General features: G+C 31.8%; 3 protein-coding genes across 4 annotated transcripts; 1 reads left to right on the top strand and 2 right to left on the bottom strand.

The window, feature by feature from the left end:
- The first annotated feature begins 3177 nt into the window (after window positions 1-3177).
- LOC106366151 lies at window positions 3178-6989 on the top strand. The gene is made up of 5 exons (XM_013805715.3): window positions 3178-3584; window positions 4096-4190; window positions 4275-5906; window positions 5998-6178; window positions 6273-6989. The coding sequence occupies exons 1-5, from the start codon at window positions 3512-3514 to the stop codon at window positions 6869-6871; spliced, it is 2580 nt and encodes an 859-aa protein (XP_013661169.1). The 5' UTR covers window positions 3178-3511; the 3' UTR covers window positions 6872-6989.
- Window positions 6931-8542, bottom strand: LOC106366153 (protein SODIUM POTASSIUM ROOT DEFECTIVE 3). Its single transcript, XM_013805716.3, has 3 exons — window positions 7678-8542; window positions 7483-7564; window positions 6931-7313 (listed from the first exon to the last, which is right to left on the bottom strand). The coding sequence occupies exons 1-3, from the start codon at window positions 8191-8193 to the stop codon at window positions 7153-7155; spliced, it is 759 nt and encodes a 252-aa protein (XP_013661170.1). The 5' UTR covers window positions 8194-8542; the 3' UTR covers window positions 6931-7152.
- A 472-nt stretch (window positions 8543-9014) lies between these two features.
- Window positions 9015-11818, bottom strand: LOC106366154 (UDP-glucuronic acid decarboxylase 1-like). Of its 2 annotated transcripts, XR_007316540.1 has the most exons (8): window positions 11033-11818; window positions 10490-10637; window positions 10338-10417; window positions 10110-10193; window positions 9944-10018; window positions 9735-9827; window positions 9266-9533; window positions 9015-9226 (listed from the first exon to the last, which is right to left on the bottom strand). XR_007316540.1 is itself a non-coding variant. In XM_013805717.3 (7 exons), exons 1-7 carry the CDS (start codon window positions 11639-11641, stop codon window positions 9327-9329), a joined length of 1296 nt encoding a protein of 431 aa, XP_013661171.2. In that variant the 5' UTR covers window positions 11642-11818; the 3' UTR covers window positions 9015-9326. The 2 variants fall into 2 exon arrangements, 1 of the variants encoding a protein (XP_013661171.2); XM_013805717.3 differs by having other exon boundaries at window positions 9015-9533.
- Window positions 11819-19815: the final 7997 nt, after the last annotated feature.

Raw genomic sequence — 19815 nt, 5'->3', positions numbered from 1 at the left:
AAAAAAAACAGAAAGGATAGTAAATTAATGCACGCGTAGTGAATATTTCCCATTTCGTTTTAAATTAAGGGTATGAATGGTGACCAGAGAACGGCGAGGAATAATGCATTCCCTAACGTTCCTAAAAAAAATCTCTATTCCAAAGGAATAATAATTTCCTCTCATTCCCTTTCATTCTTTTTTTTGTAGAGAATTAAAGAACAAAATTATTTCTTGTCAAATTTGAAAAGGAAAAACCATTCCTTTTCATTTCTGCTATTTTATCCCCGTATATATTTTTTTATTCGTTTCTCTTGTTTCCCGAATGGTCAACAATCAGATCCTAAGTGTCATTGTATTATACTCCTTCTATTTTCTCTTAAGTGATGTTTTAGAATATTTATTTTGCTACAATATAGTTGCCGTTTCCAAAAAGAAATGAAACTATTATTCTTTCAAAGTGGAATGTGTCTTACGAAATATGACAATTAATTGATGGAGAAGGGTAGAAAAGATATTGCATTAAGTGTCTTAATTCATGTGAAAATCATAGAACGTTGCGTAAAAAAATTGGTACAAAATAAATGTCATTTTTACGTAATGCAACCTTTTCTATTAAATTATTTTTTTCTTAATTAAATTAATATAGAAATAAATTTTATGCAATTATAATAACCAAACAATGATAAATTTGAATATTTAACTAGTATTTTAATCTTATGCAAAGTTTTAGAACGACAACTAATTTGAATATGGAATGAATAGTTAACAAAAAAAAATTCATTTAAATCATAAGATGAAACACCAATAGAATAGTTTAATCCATAATCTAATCATGCATTTAATAATCTCTCCGTTTCAAAAAGAGACATATTCTAGATTGCCCTTATCCACTACTGGGCTTCGGTCCTATTTTGTACTGGGTTTTTTATTGGTTTAAAATTATAGGAAATAGATAATCACAGAAAATTATGTGTTTAATATTGAATTTAATACTCTCTCTGTTTTTTATTGTAAATAGTTTAAGAGAAATTTGTTTGTTTCAAAATATGAGTAACTTTCATAATTTTAAGTAACTTTTACTTTTATTGGGTATAGTATTACTAATCAAATAATATATACTTATTTATGATTGGTTTAACTACACCTAATTTATATATCAAATGCTACTTTTGGAAAAATTAATAACTTTCTTAATATTTTTACATTCATATAAAACTATTTACAATAACAAACGGAGGAGGTATGTTTTATTAATCTACGTAAAATTAATAACTTTCTTAATATTTGTACATTCAGGGAAATTTTCTTTTTGTCATTAAAACTATTTTGAGAAATGTGTCGGAATAATTACCTTTGAAAGCGAAGGATCAAGGATGTAAGCATTTCTGTCGTTTTATAGCTATTCATATTTGGTGAGCTCAAGAACTAATCCCTTACTAGTATTTAGAAAAGTATTATTCTTTCCGTTTCATAAATATAGACTTATAGTATTTTTACACATATTAAGAAAACACGTTAAATTATCATAATAAATGTATCGTTTTCTGTAATTTTCAACTTTTAATAACTTTTAATTAATAATAATTTAATAAAGTCAATTAATTTTTTCGAAGTTTACAATTTTTTCATAGAAAACACAAAAAATACATATTTGTTAATCAAATTTTTTTTTAAAAAGTATATCTTAATGAAACGAATGGAGTACTTGTCATCGTTAATTACACATTAAACTTGTTTTGTGAGCATACACGATAAAGGACCATATAGTAGAATATATTTCAACTCTGCCTAACCTAATCTGTTAGAGGAAGACTTCTAGATTAGATAGATATGACTTTGGTTAGAGTTAGTAAGTATAAACGTTAATACTAAAATAATATATCTTTGATTAAAGTAGGAGTCAAATTTTCAATTGAACTTTAACCGAATTACATAAGCTAGAAAATCACATAATGTTCTAAAACACTGGTTTTGGGGGTAAGTTAACGTTGAGAAAAGTAAAGGAATGTATATGTATGCTGCTAATACCAGATTGATATGATCCAAAAAGAAATGAGATTAGTGTTTCATGCATATAGAGTTTTGTTTTTAATACATTAATTGTAGCAGATATATAGTAGAATACTAGTAATTCTAATAATACTCTTAATTGCTCAACAAAGATTCGTTTAGCCCTTCGAAACATATCCAAAACACATTCTATAACTTCAATTATGAAAGTTTTTTGCTCTCCAAAAATGAACTGCAAAATTTCAAATTTGAAGCAACTTCAGAATTTCAAATTTGAAATTTTATATTTGTATATGTATTTTGATACTTGCAGTTACATATTATTTATAATGTTTATCGTTTTAATCCTTAAGATTTAGATCATATAAATATTTCAAATTTGTTTTCATAAATTTAAATTTTGCTCATAAATTAAAAATTTTCACATAAATTAAATAAACATTAAAATAAGATTTAAAGAAAAAATAAATCAGATTCATACAACAACAATATTACAAAAGAAACTTAACAAATGCACTAATTGACCATATACAAGAGCATAACAGAAATAGTTTTACGGAATAATGTAGTATTTTATTCATAATTAAATATTTAGTTATGTATTTCTATGTAAAATTTATATATCAGTGTAAATTTTTATTAACTTATATTGATGTAGTAATTTTATATATGTGTTAATTAATTATAAAACTTTTATAAATTTAAATTAATTAGGATAAATATAAGAACCATAATATAAAATATAAATATTTTTAAAATTTAGTTTGAAATTTTATTTTTGGAAAATAATACTTTTAAATTTAAAATTTTGGAAACTTCAAAATAAAATATCCTTTTGTAGATGCTCTTAGCCACATTGATTACTTTTTAAAATTAAATTATCTTTTTTATTTCATCATTTTCCTACGTTTCTATTTTTTTTTCTTTTCTTTTTACAAAATGGGGAACGCAAACAAAGTTTGGGAATCACCAACTTTATAAAAATTATGTAAATTGATTCACCAAACAATTATATTTTCAGAAGATATCGTTTCCTCTAACCAAAGTAGAACACCAAACTTGATTTTTTAATTACTAATTTTATTTAATTATTCACCAATTTGTTGTATAAAATTAAAAAAAAAACAGAGATAAAAAGCGACAATACAGAAAAACCAAGATGGTAGAGGAGAGACAAGTGGCAATTCACACATCCTCTCTCTCTTTTTTTTTCAAAAAAGAATAATATATTTGTTTTTCACCCTTTTATTTATATACATTTTTAACGTTTCGAACTTTCAAATAACTCCGAGAAACCCCCTCTGTTCTCTCCGGCTGTCTTCTTCCTCTCTCTCTCTCTCTCTCTCTCTCTCTCTTTAGCTCACTTTTCTTTCAGTAACGTTTGAATTTCTTTCGTAGATTCTTCCGATCTTTCAGCAGTCCTAAATAATCGCTTGCATTTTACTCTGATTCAAAAACCCGATCTAGATTCTTCGTCGTGAAATGTCATTTTTCCATCCGATTCCGAGTGAGTGAAAAGATGAACATATTTCGACTCGCCGAGCTGAGTTCCCGAGATCGATTACCTTCCAAAGTTCCCAGTTCTCGCCAAGGTTTTACAGTTCCACCAAAAAAATAAAGAAAAGATTTTTTAAAATATTTTAGTAAAGACATATTAGCATCTACTGCTGATTTTCTATATATTAATCTAGAAAATTCACAAGTTTATTATTATTATTTATTTATTTATTAAAGGAAAACTTGTATGGTTATGCTAATTTGTTGTTTTGTGGAAAACTACAGTTAAAGGCAGTGTGGTAGAGAAAATGAATGAGTTTGTTGCTCTCTGCTTTTATCATAAAAAGTAAAAGCCAAGAAAAATTAAAAATCTTAGGGGAAAGTTTGTTGGATAGTGTCATGATTTGGTTTTGTTTGTTAAAACTTCGATTTTTTCAACAGAGGTTATGATGATTTTAGTTAACATTGTAATCATGACTGCTCTTTAACCTCCTCCTTGCTTTGTTATGTTTTTAGTTTCTTCCGTTGTAAAGTCGATTGCTTTATCAATCATGAACACTTGAAATGGCATCTTCTTCTCATCATTAGTGAATTTCATTTTTACAGGAAAGAAACAGAGTCAGAAAAAACTCAAGTCTCCAAGATCATCATCATCTTCTGAGTTTATTTCTTGCCATTGTGAAGCTCCAAGTGAAAACAAGGTATGTATACTCATTTAAGTATTGAGAGGAAAATGATTTTGGTTCCAGTTGTTGTCTGAAAGTGACTTCCTGCTCATATTGTAGTTGCATCAAGATTCTGCTCATCAATTACCGATGAGAAGTTTGTTAGCACAAGAAATGTCGAAGCAGAAAGAAACTAAAAGGAGATCACCTAGCATTATAGCGAGGTTGATGGGTCTCGATGTCTTGCCATCGCCTCAGAGTTCTTCTCTTAGGCAACACAAGTCTATGGAGAATCAGCAAGGCAAGAGTGGTGGGTGTGAATCTCTTAGAAGGAGCTCAATGGGTGAGCAAAAGTTTAAAGATGTTTTCGAAGTTTTGGATGCAAAGAAGGCAGAGAGCAATAGAAACTTACATCAGCAGGGGAAGGTGAACACTGCTAATCTTACACAAGCAGAGATGGCTTTTATAAGGCAGAAGTTCATGGAGGCTAAGCGGTTATCAACTGATGAGAAGCTTCGTCATTCTAAAGAGTTCAATGATGCGCTTGAGTCTCTAGACTCTAACAAAGACCTCCTACTCAAGTTTCTTCAGCAACCAGATTCATTGTTCACTAAACATGTGCATGATCTTCAAAGCACACCTCACAAGCCACATTACAGTCAAGCACCATCTCTGAAATGTGCTAGCCATTCTCAGAAAGCTGATAGGGACTCGTTAAGGAAGAGTCATAGGTCACCGCATCGGCATGGTGGTGGTGGCGATGGTTGTCCTAGCCATTCTCATTCTAGGCATGTTTCTTATGAGACACTTGAGTTGCAGTCAACCAAGATTGTTGTTCTGAAACCTAACCTCGGTGGTAGAGCTTTTGCATCGCCAAGCTCTTCTTCTGATGAGTTCAGAGCAGATCGTAGTCTTCTTCCATGCACCATCAATCATGGCAGGCAGAAAAGTAAAGAAGACATCCGCCTCTCAAGACAGAACTCAGGAGAATTCTCCAAAACAATGTCTAGGCAAAGGAAGGCGAGCTTTGAGGCTTCAGGATTCAGAGGATATGCAGGGGACGAAAGCTCATCAGGGAGTGATTCCGCAAGTGAATCAGAGCTAGTTCCAGTAACTTCAAGAACAAGAACTTCCTTTAACCGTAAGAGCCACCACCATCGATCTTTGCCTTCTAAGTCAACAACATCATCTGTGAGTAGAGAAGCCAAGAGGAGACTGTCAGAGAGATGGAAGCTGACACACAAGTACGAGCAAGAGATAGAAATTAGCAGAAGCGGCACATTAGCTGAGATGCTTGCAACTTCGGATAAGGAAGCAAGGCCAGCAAGTTTTAATGGACTCATTTTCGAAGAGGGGATTAGTAAAAGAGTTGAGAGCAATGCTCAGTTATCTGAACTGCCAGAACCGGTTGGGATCAGCAGTAGAGATGGTTGGAAAGGATCACGCTCAAGAAGTTATTCAAAATCCAAAACCATCATGAACCAAGAAAGCACTGGTGGTTACACTATAGTGCTGCCAAAGGAGTTGATCACTCGAGATGGATTAGTGATGGGGAGCTCTTCTCATCACTCTTTCTTGTCAAGCAAATCTTCTAGACATGGTAGTAATAAATCTCGTTCATCATACAATAGTTTCAGTTTCTCAGTAGATGCAAATTCAGACACTGAGGTTAGTTCAGCTTCTGATGATATCAAGACGGCTGTGTCCTCTGAAGCTCCTGATTTGTCAACTGTCACTTCGTTAACTGATCCTGTAAGTGAGCATTATGTGCACTAGTCACTAGAGCGTCCGCTTACATACATGTTTGTTATGACACATATCTAATTGTTTACTGATGTTCTAGGATATCTCAAGGATGCCAACTGAGACTGTAAACCATTCTCCGGTTCCTGAACCACAGCCTCGTGAAAGCTCAAAGGAAGGAGATCAACCAAGTCCAGTTTCAGTTCTAGAAGCTTCTTTTGACGATGATGATGGTTCATCGAGTTCTGAATGCTTTGAGAGTGTTAGCGCCGATCTCAAAGGTATGTCAATCAGTGCTTGTCAGTTTACTGATTCGTTTGTCCATTTAAAATTTGAAATGTTTTTGACGTGTTAACCGTTATCTGCACCTCACAGGACTCAGGATGCAACTACAGCTCCTCAAACTAGAGTCAGCTGCTTACAATGAAGCTAGCATGCTTGTTTCAACTGATGAAGACACAGATCAGGAGTCATCAACAATAACTAATGAGACTTTGACCAGCCAGGAGGTCAGAGAAGAAGACTGGAAGTCATTGTACTTAGTTGATCTCCTAGCCAACTCCAGGTTAAGTGACTCAGACCATAGCACTGTCATGGAAACACCTGTAGATCCATCCTTGTTTCAGGATCTCGAGAAGAAGTACTCAAGCTTGAAAACATCAACCCGGATAGACAGAAGGTTTCTCTTTGATCAGATTAGCGGAGAGCTTGTACAGATATTAAAGCAGTTCTCAGATCCACACCCTTGGGTTAAACCAAAAAGGGTCTGTTCGAAATGGGATGCAAACAAGATACAAGAGACTCTGCGCGATTTGGTGACAAGAAAAGAAGAGAAACCAAGCAAAGATGATGTGGAGGAAAAGGAGTTGGAGTGGCTGAGGTTGGAAGATGACATTGAAATCATAGGTAGAGATATTGAGGAAATGCTGACGGATGAACTCATAGCAGAGCTTGTGGTAGATGCAATCTTCTAGAATGTTAAATATTATCTCTATTTTACGTGTAGTTTTAAACAAAAACTGAACAAGTGCAATATGTAATGCCAGTTTCATCATATGAGGTAGTGAATAAACAAGCATGAGTTCCTGAAAAGCATTAATCATCATCTAAATAAAAGTTCTAGGTCTTTATCAATGGCCATTGAAAATGGAGTTGGGTAAGTCTCAACTTTTTCCATTGATATGATTCAATACAAACCAGGGAGAGAGAATACAAATACTTAGGCCTACAAATACTCAAGAGTGTGTGTTCTTTTTTAGTTCTCTGGATTGGCACTTGAGAGTGACGATGGAGGAGGTGGTGTCCAGAACTGAGCATTTTTGACCTTTGAGAGGCAACCCAATACTTGTAAGGGGGTGATGTCTCCAGTAACAGTCACCTTCTTTGAAGCAAAATCTATGTTGAATGATGTTACACCTAGGTTTTTGCCAAATACCATTATAATTAGCTTAAACCCATTCAACAATGATATGTATTATGTGTGGACATCATGTTGATAAGAAAAAGCTAAAACATAGTTTTTTTTTGGGGGGTTAAATGTTAATAGCAAAAACATAGTTGTTGTTGTTGATAAGAAGAGTCTGACCTTGCATTCTAGATAGATGTTTCTTCACTTTGCCTACACACCCTCTGCACTGACAGTGTAGAGACACTCTCAGAACAACCACCTGCTTTTCCAATACACAACAAAATCAACCCTCAAATCTCTTTTTACGTTACATTACATTCATTGTACGGTAAACGACAAGCTTTACTTTACTTTTACTTTTACTTTACTTGCCTGCTGGTCTGAACCAGAAGAAGCCGTCTTCTTCTCTTCCACGGCAGCACCGGAGCCTCTTCTTGCCTCAGAAGGTTCACCTTCCTCCGACACAACCATATCCTTACCCGTAGAACCGGATAAAGAAGCAGGATCGGTTCCAAGAAGATACCTAGTAGAACCAGGTGGGGTACTCTTGGTAACGTCAAAACAGCCAATACTCTTCCTCGCTAAGCTAATATTATCACTGCTAACTAGCTTCAACAACGACCCTGAAGTACTCTTCCTTCCCTTATCCACCTGAATCATCTTCCCGTCCCCTGAAGGAGAGGGGGACGAGGGTATTCTCGTAATTTTTGAAAGTTGACGGTACGGTGCAATGTAGTCGTCGCCGGAAGAGCACGGTGCCGTGAAAGATCTCCTGCCATCTTTGATAATGGGATTATGACGGTCGATGGCTCGTGCCATGATGCTCCGTTCGTTGTGGTTAGCCGTAGCTGTTGACGCTTGCGATGCACAAAACATAGTGCCTTTCATGTTTTGATAGAAGCCTTGCAAAAACAAAACTCATTAATATATATACAAACAATTGCACATATACGTTACAAATACATGTGTGTTATTGATAATGCGTCAGTGTGTCACATGTAGAGTGTAAGGCCAGAGTAACAGTAACAGAGAGTTTTGAGTACAAACGGTCTTGTGTTGTCCACATAAACACACATTATAAGTTGAGATGTCACTATTAAGCTTAGCTATTTATGTACTACATTACATTTATTCCCCCTTGGATACCGATCAGTCTTTTGTAAGGAAGATGGAGAAAGGATATAAAGGAAAGGCTTTTAAATACAAGTTTTTAATTTAACTAGGTAGAAGGAGAATTGATGTAGTAACTTCTTAAAGCGATTGTTTCTTTATATGTCAAGTTCTAACAGACTGAACCACTATATCGAACAAACACCCGAAGTGGAAAGAAGAAATGCTCACAGCTAACTTTGTCGCTCAATCAACTGCCATTTCCAGCAAACTCTTTTCTACGTAGTACGTATGCAGTCGATATAAATATGTCTCGATTGTATCAAAAACTTGTTTCATTTATATTTTAATTTTCCTTTATTTGTATATTTTGAAAATATAAATACACCTCAGAAAGTTTTGACAGATAATTATTCGGTCAGAATACTAAATGCTAGCGAAAAAGATATATAAATAAATACAAAGGCAAACAAACAACTGATTCATAACGTAGGCAAGAAGGGTCCATCAGATGTTTTTTAAAACATTCCAAAAACCTTGTGTTTGTATGAACCAAGAGAGTATGCCAATGCATATCTAACAGATGAGATCATGTGAAGGGCACATGAACGGGAGAAATATTACTAATATTCTTCTACTAAAACTGAGTCCAGACCCTAGTGACTGGCCCAATAGTAATCCATTTAAGACAACAAAAAATATTAGCTAATGTCAGTAACTTGTGTCCTGGTGAAAGAACAAAAAAAAAAACAAAGAAACAAGAAAAAGAAGAGAAGAAGAAGGATAAAAAGGAAATACTTAGCCGAGAGCCCTTGTTGATCAAAAAAAAAAAAAAAAAAAGCCGAGAGCCCTTGCAAAAGAGACTATACATATATCAATCTTTCACCAAGGAGGATCTTTGTGTGACTCACTTAGAGACCTTTGCCTTCGTCTTCATTCAAGATTCGGTTACGGAAGTCACTTACCATTCGAGGCAGACCATCCCGCAGAGAGATCTTTGGTTCCCAGTTCAGAAGCTCCTTTGCTTTGCTTATGTCTGGTTTCCTCTTGTGAGGATCATCTGCTGTGTTCGGTTTGAACTCTATGGTCGCGCTCGTATCAATCACTTCCTTAACCACCTGCACACACACACAAGTTCCCATTTCATACAACAGAACTGAATGTTTCATGTTAACTACAATCCTAAACTGAGTTCAAGAGAACATTTCAAATCTTAATGCAAGTTTCTAAAGATGGGCACAAAATCGAATAAAACTGAATTTCTTAAAACCATATCCTTTTGGGGGAAGAAAAAGGAAGGCAGTAAAAGTAAAGCAAACCTCTGCAAGCTCAAGCATTGTGAATTCTCCTGGGTTACCAAGATTGAAAGGTCCTACGTGATCGTTTTCCATTAACGCTACAAGTCCATCCACCTTAGAAAAGAGAAATATGGTTATATATCACGGCAATATATATATATTCTTTTACACTGTTTGGAGAAACCAATCATAACATCAGAATGGACTGAAACAGAGGCTGTTTTACTTACCAAGTCAGAAACATACTGAAAGCTTCGAGTTTGTTTTCCATCACCATACACAGTCATCGGGTGTTTGCGTATAGTCTGCGTTGATATAAGACATGGTTCTGTGAGAGTGTATTGTAAAGGGCTATAAACATAAACAAGTTGTGTTACGTTGATAAAAGAATTAAACCTGTGCAACAAAGTTACTAACGACACGCCCATCATCGAGGCACATTCGGGGTCCATAGGTGTTGAAAATACGAGCAATTCTAACCTGAAAACTGAAAAACTAGTTAGAGATCACTCATATATCACCGTTGTGGACATTTAAGTCATCAGCTCTAAACATTCCAGGGTTCAAAATTCTCCTATCAACTAAAATAAGTATACAACCTATGGGATAATTTTCATAATTTACCTCCACACCTGCACCTCGGTGATAATCCATGGCTAGAGTTTCAGCAGTACGCTTTCCTTCATCATAGCAACTCCTCTCACCTATAAAAAATGTTATCAATCGGTGATCAATCTTTCATTACTCAGAGCAAAATACAGAATCTTCCAACTCACCGATTGGATTCACATTTCCCCAATATGTCTCCTTCTGTGGATGCTCAAGAGGATCTCCATAGACTTCGCTTGTGCTGGTAAGCAGAAACCTTGCTCCAACTCTCTTTGCAAGTCCCAACATATTGAGAGTTCCCATTACATTTGTCTTGTAAAACCATCGTCAAGGATCATAAGAGATTTTATCAAAATACACAAAACCACTCTGCATATCAGCTCAAATAAACTAATCCTAAAACGAATCTCTGATTTGGAATCATAAATACTCTCTTGGTTTCACAAAAATAGACTTTTTAGTTTTTTCATACATATTAAAAAAACATAAACTACCATAAGTAATTTTTCAATAACTTTTAAATAATAATAAATTTAATAAAGTTAATTAATTTTTTCATAGAAAACACAAAAAATACATCTTTTTAAAACAAACTTTTTTGTAAACGGAGTTAGTAGCATTTAAGAAGCAAATCAAGATCCCTAGCAGCAGCAGCAAGCATTACATTGATGAGAGTATATATATATATAGAAAGTAATAAAAAAGGATATGATAGTCTTGACTGGATTATACTTGTAATGCACAGGTGACGCAGGGCAAGCCAAATGGTAAATCTGATCAACCTCGAGGAGTATCGGCTCAACCACGTCGTGACGAATGAGCTCAAACCTCGGATTCGAGAACAGATGAACCAAATTCTCCTTCCTCCCCGTGAAGAAGTTATCAATCACGATCACCTCATCTCCCCTCCCTATAAGCTTATCCACGAGATGGCTCCCGACGAATCCAGCTCCACCTGTCACCACGATCCTCAGCCTCCGCGGGTTGATACCGACGGGAACGCGACCGGTTTTACCTCCGCCGTAGTTGAAACTCATCCGGGAAGGCGAGTAGTTGGTGGAGGAGGCGGATCTGGCGATGAGGGAGGTGGACTCGGCGGGGGATAGACGGGAGAGAGAAGGCTGGAGGATGAAGAAGGTTGATCCGATCAAGATCCCGACGAGGATGAAGAGGAGTCTCTGTTCGCGGAAGAGGTAGTGGAGCGATCTCGGGAGAGATCTGGGATGCTTTAAGGCTTTGGGAGAGTAAGGAGATGATTGGCTCGTGGGGATCGTGTCATCGTCGCGCTTTGAGCTCATTTGCTTGTGGAGCTGCTTCATCGTTTCCGAGTAGAGAGCTTCGTCGTCTCGGGAGTTGCTGGGAAAGAGGTTTGGGGATCTGGAGAGATTCAACCGTTTGAAGAAGAGGAAGAGAGTGTGGTAGTTACAGGGCGATTAGTTGATGCAAGTGTTCGCATTTTTTTTTTGTCATCAAGTAAGTGAATGAATCTTTATTATTCAGTTATAGTTTGTTTATACATATTAATTAACGTGATTTGCGTTTGATATTAATATTCAGTTAATAATCATAAAACATATGCGGAAACTTTAGGCAAAATTTGAAAACACCCTTCGAGGTTTTTATATAGGCTTCACTGCTTGATGGCCCAATAAAAGCCCATTCAACTTCCTTTGGGTGAATTGGATATTTCCGGGTCGCCGTTTAACGACTACGACTTGGTCTGCAAACTCTTAAGGCAGCAACGATATTTGAATAAGTTTTCTTTTATTAATCAGGCACCTACTCTTAAACTTTGTTTCAATGTTTTGGTTTAACTCCCATGAATCATAAATCATGCTCAGCTTTGTTTTACACCAGATTTTTCTTAGCAAAGTATCATCTACCATGCACAAAATTCCAAAACAAACTTTTCAAAGCAAAAGTCTTACTAACCTTAACAGCTCTATTTTACAATCAGAATTTTATCAACTCATTCTCTATTAAAAAATAAAACACTATATAAACGTACAATATTCCATAAAATATGTCTTTCATTCGTCCGAGTTGATTGAGACAGGCCTCAATGGTATTATTACATTTAGTTTTCTATTAAACTCGTGAGATTTCTTGTGAGGATGGGTTAATGAAAGAGAAATAATCAAGAAAACTAATATAACAGCCAGACCAAACTTACATATGCCTAACTGTATCTAACTTGTATCACGTTAGACTTTCTATTACATATTTTTGTTGGGTTTTAGTGTGTAGCTCGGTGAACAAAAAAAAAGGTGTGTAGCTCTTCAGCATAATAAAACCAGCAGCCGAACGTCTCCAAGTTTCGGTCCCGTGATTCCTCATTCATCCCTTTTTGCTGCACCATTAATCTTCTGTACAAGTCCAATGGACTTCCCCTTATATACCTTTTTGGAAGGCTTTCACTCACACATTATAAATCAAATAACGGACAATGCGTTGAATATACCCAATTAAAATCCAAATTAGTTGAAAAATGAGTAACTTTTTGACACTGTACGGACGAAAATGCCCTTATGCTTTATCGAAAACAAGTAACTCTAAATCTATTAGCTAAATATTTACATAGCATGTAATAATCTACATACCAACTAACATATCAGCTAATAATTTCAGTATCATCTAACAATCTATGTATCAAACAAATGTATCGACTAACAAATCATATATCAGTTAATAAAACTATTAACAATCAATCAGTTATCTATCAAATAGCCCCAAATCTATTTGTAACAGCTAACACTTCATGTATCGATTAAAATCCACTAAAATCTAAATAATAGCAGGTAATTAATAAAATATTTACCAACGTATATATTACCTAAAAGTTGATTGTGATTCAAATTTGAAAACATTAAAATTGGGGTGAGATAATAAGATTAGCATTATGAGTGTCAAAAGAATCAGAATAAAAAATAAAGATTTGTGTTGAATTATAAGATGATTTGAAGAACATGTACGAGAGATAAAGAGATTTGAACACATAAAAAAGAGAAGAGAAAGAGATAGAGATAAGGATATTATAGTCATAAAAATATTAAAAAGAAAAAAGGGTATATGACAAATTATATGGATTTTTAGGTGTATCCACACTCATTTCTCATCAAATAATTCAAGTTTACACACGCCATTAGCTTCGTTAAGCATTGAAGAGATGCGGCAAGCCTTTATTTAATTAATTTAATGTAATATAATATACCACTAGATTTGGACTCGCACAACCGTGCGGATATTAATTTTCATGTACATATATTTTACATAATTAGAATATATATTTTAAAGTTACTTATATATTTAAATGTTTATATATAATTATTTTAAATATAACAATTTGATAGTTTTCATGCTCTAAGTTAATTGATTATTTCAAATCATCACATATATTTGGTATTTTTTATTATATATATTTTATAATTATTTTTTATTCAATTATTATGATCTTGATCCGTAATTCAAAGCGCTAGATTTATTTTATCAATATTTTTTATGTTTATTTATTTAAGATAGTAACTATATATATATATAAAGTTTAAGATAAGTTAATTTTATACATGAATAATCTAATTTACTAATGTTAACCCGTTCTACCAACATATTATATTTCTAGCATACATTTTTAATGTTTGTGAAAATAAAATATATTAATTTATCAGTTTAAAATAATTTTATCATATTTAGTTAAATACAATGTTTTATTTTAAAATGATAGATATAACTATAAAATAGTAAAATTTGATATAATTTTTTTCAATTTATAAAAGATAACTGAGTATATATATATATATATAAATGTATAATAACATTAATTTCATTACTACTTACAAAATTATTGAAAATATTTATATACAATTTTTGATAATTAAGATATTGTTATAATGTTTTTCAACACATTTGTTAAGAAATTAAATATGCATATTTATATTTTAAATTAAAAGATATCAAATTATATTATGATTTAAGTAGTTAAAAATTATATATTAGCATTAAGGAAATACATTTAATAAAAAATTTAAATGATTTTCCAAATGAAAATATCACACATGAATCAAAGTAAGTTTGTTAACCAATCCAAGTTTTTAGGAGTCGATGTTATATTAGGAATGATATATTATTAATCCATATTATTAGTAATAAATGAATGATAAGTGATTTTTAATGTGAATTCATTTTAAAAAAAAAATCACACATAAATCAAGGTTGTGATTTATGTTTTAAATAATATATAAGATGCCAAAATCGTAATTATGAGAGTATCTTTTGATTAACCAATTTGGAAATTTCCAATTAATAGTGCTACAATAAATATCAAAAGAATTTTAACTTTAATGTAGATGATATGATGATATTCCAATAATTTATTCTTTTATTCATTTAGTTACTTTACAACGATTTAAAAAAAACTGCTTAAGCTAAAAACCAAGGGACATTTGCTAAAACCAACCCAAATATTCAAGTCAAATGTAAAAGTATACCCCACTTTCAGTCAAATGCAAAATCAACCTAAATGAGTAGTGAAAGTACTATTTAACCCTTATGACCAAACAAAAAACAGAAATGTATTTTACGTTTCTATCCTTTGGAAGTCTACACGTAATAAAAGAAGTCTACATATATATAGACTTCCTACGAAGTCTACTTTATATACTTGTTTTGTAGTCTACACTCTAATTTGATCTAATAATTTAATTTTAAAAATGTATAAAAATAATTATTGTGATATTTTTAACTAATCATCAATATAATGGATAATATGAAGTAAATAAATTAAAATTTCATATAATCGAACAATTTTGAAGAATATATACTAATTTGGTTATCATGTGTTAGACTATGTTCATAGTTTACAAACAAAAGGTTCTAACATGTTATGTCTTTTAGTAGTTGATTTCAAAGGGTTAGATTTTAGATTTTGTTTTTTTTTGTTTTATTAACTTAAATCTGCATATTAATGTTTATTAGTTTATATTTTGTATAAATGAGACTTTTTGATTATCAAGCAAAACATTTAGGGTTTGAGATTTGTGGTTTAGGGTTTCGTAGACCTACAATAAAGTCTATTTATCTGAAGACATCTTTTTCAGTCTATATTTTTCAATTTGTTCTACAAAAAATCATTATATTTAAACTAAGTTAAGTTTCTTACGAATAAAAAAGTGAAATCATATACTATAACTATTAAAAAATAAAAAAATAAATTTAATAAATCATATATTAAAATTATTAAAATAATAAAGAATAAACAACAATAATTAAATTATTATAGTAGACTTCCAAAAAGGTCTACTATGTTAAGGTAAGATCTACTCCAAAATTTTAATTTTAGTAGACTTCAAACGAAGTCTACAGTATCGTAAATTTTAACCTAGTTACATTTTTGTCTCCCTATATAAACAAAATTTATACAATCTCTCTCTAAAGTGGCTGCACAAGTTTTTAAAACTCTCTCCCTTCTCTCTAAAACTTTCTCTCTTCTCTCTAAAATTCTCTCAATTGTTTCTAAATCTCTCTCATTATCTTCTTTCTCTCTAAAATTTTCTCAAGTCTTTCTCACAATATTATCTTGTCATTTTAGATATTATGATTCATGGTTTTCATCTTCTCCTTTAAAAAATGTAAGTTTTAGATCTATAGATTTTAAATGTGTATTTTTATGTTTATTTCTCACAATATTATCTTTTTTGGTAGGTATTATCACTCATGGATTTCATCATCTCCTCTAAAAATGTAAGTTTTAGATTAATAGATTTAAAATATGTATTTACATGTTTATATTCAAATAAATTTATAGATCAAGCTCTCTACATTAATTTGCTACTAGTTTACCTTATAAATTCTATTATGTAAAGTATTTTCAGATTTAAAATTATTTTCACATTTCAAAATATATAAATTTTTTCAGATCTGAAAATTATTAGGCAGTGTAGACTTCTAAAGAAGTTTATTAAAGCTTGCAGACTTCATATGAAGTTTACTAAACCACAAAGTTTAAGGAGACTTCATTGGAAGTCTACAAAAATATGACTTTAATTTTTTTTCTATGTTTTTTAATAATTTTATCTTATTTTGCAGGTATTTTCTTCCATAGTTGTTTTCTTCTCCTCCTAGAAATGTAAGGTTTACATCTATAGATTTAAAATATGTGTTCTAGTATTTATATTCAAATAAAGTTACATATTAAAATTCATATTAATATGTCTTTAATTTATAACTATTTTGTCTATTAAATCATATTTTTAAAAGTTTTTTAGATTTAAACTTATTTCATATTTTTAATGTATTTATTTTCCAGATCTATTTTTTTTTTATAGAGTAGACTTCATTTGAAATCTACTTAAAACTTACGGCTGGTAGACTTCAAATGAAGTCTACTACCTTGACTTTTAAGCATATTTCATTAGAAGTTTACTCAAATATGATTTTAGTTTTTATCTTATTTTTCATAATTTTATTTTATTTTGCATGTATTCTCTTCCAATGTTTTCAAATCATCTTCCCAAAAATGTAAGCTTTCCATATATTCATTATAAGATATTTTGTGTTAATAATGAACTAAATTTATAGATTCATACATTATCTTTTTGCTTTGTTACAAGGATGACAAAAAAACCATTTGTGAAATACTTTCTAGAACAAAGTATTTTCAAATTTTCTAAATGCACACTTTTAGATATGAAAATTTTCCATTATTGTAGACTTCAACTAAAGTCTACTAAACAATAACTTTACGTAGACTTAAGAAAAAGTCTACTAAAATATGATTTTATTTTTTATCTTATGTTTTTCTCATAACTCTATCTTATTTTGCAGGTACTTTTCCAAGACTTTATTTGAAGCATCAAGATTATGAAAAATCAAACATACTCAAGAATACTTTTTAATATATTGTTCTGTAATAACTTTCATAATAAAATATTAATTTTTAAATAATTTTTTAATGCATAATCTATAAACATTGTATTCATTTTTAGTTGTTTTCACTTGTATGATATTATTAATTTTTTGTTAGATATCAATTTTTTCACAAGATCTAACCAACCAAACAAGTAAAACCACCATAAGCTAAAATAATAACTAACACACATGTGAGAAGAAGAAAATCTATACAAAATTTTCCCCTAATCAAAACAATTTGCAATAAGTATCAAGTGTATAATTATAACACATTAAATTGTGAAATTCATCCAAGACCATTAAAATTTTACTAACAAACACTGTAAAATAACTAAATCATGAAAAAATATGATGAATAATACACAAATACACTTTTAATAGAATTTACGACGTAGACTTCAACTGCAGTCTACATTTGTAGATTTACAAAAACGTCTACACTTATTATCTAACATATAGTCAATCCAAAAAAATTTAGTGTATTTGGCGCAGACTTGATACACAAAGGCGTACAAAGTGTGTCTTAGATAACTCGATCAAGTTCCGTACTTGTCGATTATTCGTGACAGGCATAAGAGGAGTATTTTCCTATTCGGAGTCATTTGTTTTAAATGATGTTTGGTAAGAAATAGGTTAGCACCATCTTCTCAATTTTGTTGTCCAGATCATAATTTTCTTGTGTCATTTCAAGAAGTTTACTATGTGTACAGCCATCATGCATAATGAACATTCTTCAACCTTTCCGATTCTTCATCCTTTTCGAATATTTTGTCATCTAAAATGTCTTTGGCCCATGCTTCACACTCGCTCTAAGTTTCCAACCACATCCTTGAACACGACACTTAGCCACATACAGAGTTTTCGTTGTCTTATATGCTGAGAATGTAAATTTATATTCCACAGTCACCGACTTCAGCTTTGAAACAAGCTCAGCCTTACTAGCAAAACTATAAACGAAGACTTACAAATACGTCTACAATTATTAGCTAACAACATTGTCAAATCAAATGAATTATACCTTCATAATTATAAAAAAAATTCTTTTCAAAATCACTCAAACCCATTAGGATTAACTAACACACACTGTCAAACAAAAAATCTAGAAAAAATTTAATAAATAATACACAAATTCACATTTTTATAGATTTTTCTATGCAAACTTAATATTCAGTCTCTGAAGATGTAGACGTTCTTTTCAGTTTACAGACGTAGACTGTCAAATAGGTCTACTCTTTGGGTTGGTTTTTGCAATTGACCATTTTACGGGTTGCTTTCTATAGTTGAATAAAAGTTGTGATTTTGTACATGTAGACTTTCTTTTCGGTATACAATTTAAAAATGTTACTTTTTGTAATTGACCAGAATTCATCCAAGATTTGACTTTCAGAACTAGACTTCATATGCAGTCTACATGTTTGAATTTTTTTGAAAGAGGTTAGTTTTGCAATTGACCAAGTTTGACTTCAAATCAGTAGATTGAAATGAACGTCTACGGGTGTGTAGACTTCTTGTGAAGTCTACTCTCAAATCCGACGGGTTGGTTTTGTATTTGACCAAAATAAAAAAGTAGACTTTATACGCAGTCTACATTTTTTTTTAAGATAAGAAGACTGCATATGAAGTCTACAATTTAATAAATTTTTGATTGCTTTTTAAACTTTTTGGTCAAACACAAAACTAACCTATTCCACGAAGTCAAAGTTTTGGTCAAATGCAAAACTGACCTTTTATAGACTTCGGTGGCAGTCTACATTCTGTAGAGTTCCGTTGAAGTCTATTTTGAAAAGTCAAAAGTTCGGTCAAATGAAAAACTAACCTCTTTTAGGTAAACGTCTTATTAAGTCTACCGAAAGTTTTATTTTTGTTGTCAAAGGTAAAGACGGAGACTACTGGGGAAGTCTGCGTTAGAAAAAAAATTTGTCTGGTCAATTGCAAAACTAACCCGTGCGTTGACAAATAGACTGCATCGTAAGTCTCCACGGAGGCGTAGACATACAAAACAGTCTACCATCGCGACACAGATCTGAAAAAAGAACGAAAACCATGTAAATAGTTACCTTTTCATGTGTAAAGCTCGTTTCCAACCTTTTCAACCGTCCAAACTCCAAATATGAGCAAAAAGAAGCATCTTTAACGATTCACTAATGAAAAAACTCGAAAATATGAAGTTTGTGATTATGAAAATGATAGTTATGAGAGTTTTTTAGATGGAAATGTAGAGGAAATGAGAGGAAATGAAGTTTTTTGGGTTAGAATGAGAAAAAAAGTGGTTGAAAATTGAATTCTAGAGCTTTAGAGCTCAAAAATGGTGGTTCATGGTGGTTGGAAAAATTGATGATGATGGCATTTTTGTAAATAAGAAGAAATGGTTAGGGTGTATTTGGTTTTTTGTTAATTTCGAAATTAATAAAAAAACAAATAAAAATGGTAATTTTGTGAATAATTCAAAAACATAAGGATAGTATGGAAATTTTATTGATGAATAGTATGAACAAAAAAAAAGGGGTTGGTTTTGGATTTGACTTGAAAATATGGGTTGTTTTTGAAAAACACCCAAAAACCAAACCTTCTTCTTAATTAGTCAAACATT

Source organism: Brassica napus, chromosome A9 (assembly GCF_020379485.1).
Source record: "Brassica napus cultivar Da-Ae chromosome A9, Da-Ae, whole genome shotgun sequence".
Classification (NCBI taxonomy): Eukaryota; Viridiplantae; Streptophyta; class Magnoliopsida; order Brassicales; family Brassicaceae; genus Brassica; species Brassica napus.
Note: the sequence above shows the minus strand (reverse complement) of the source record. Positions and strands in the feature narration are given on the sequence as shown.

Excerpts from the sequence above, each read along its gene's own strand:
- LOC106366154 (XM_013805717.3), bottom strand. The coding sequence starts at position 11,641 with ATGAAGCAGCTCCACAAGCAAATGAGCTCAAAGCGCGACGATGACACG. Across the intron at positions 10,418-10,489 it reads GGGAAATGTGAATCCAATCG|GTGAGAGGAGTTGCTATGAT; the intron begins GTGAGTTGGAAG and ends CATTTTTTATAG. Across the intron at positions 10,019-10,109 it reads TTAGTAACTTTGTTGCACAG|ACTATACGCAAACACCCGAT; the intron begins GTTTAATTCTTT and ends ATATCAACGCAG.
- LOC106366153 (XM_013805716.3), bottom strand. The coding sequence starts at position 8,193 with ATGAAAGGCACTATGTTTTGTGCATCGCAAGCGTCAACAGCTACGGCT. Across the intron at positions 7,565-7,677 it reads CTTCTGGTTCAGACCAGCAG|GTGGTTGTTCTGAGAGTGTC; the intron begins GCAAGTAAAGTA and ends TTGGAAAAGCAG. Across the intron at positions 7,314-7,482 it reads ACATCTATCTAGAATGCAAG|GTGTAACATCATTCAACATA; the intron begins GTCAGACTCTTC and ends GCAAAAACCTAG.
- LOC106366151 (XM_013805715.3), top strand. The coding sequence starts at position 3,512 with ATGAACATATTTCGACTCGCCGAGCTGAGTTCCCGAGATCGATTACCT. Across the intron at positions 4,191-4,274 it reads AAGCTCCAAGTGAAAACAAG|TTGCATCAAGATTCTGCTCA; the intron begins GTATGTATACTC and ends CTCATATTGTAG. Across the intron at positions 6,179-6,272 it reads TGTTAGCGCCGATCTCAAAG|GACTCAGGATGCAACTACAG; the intron begins GTATGTCAATCA and ends TGCACCTCACAG.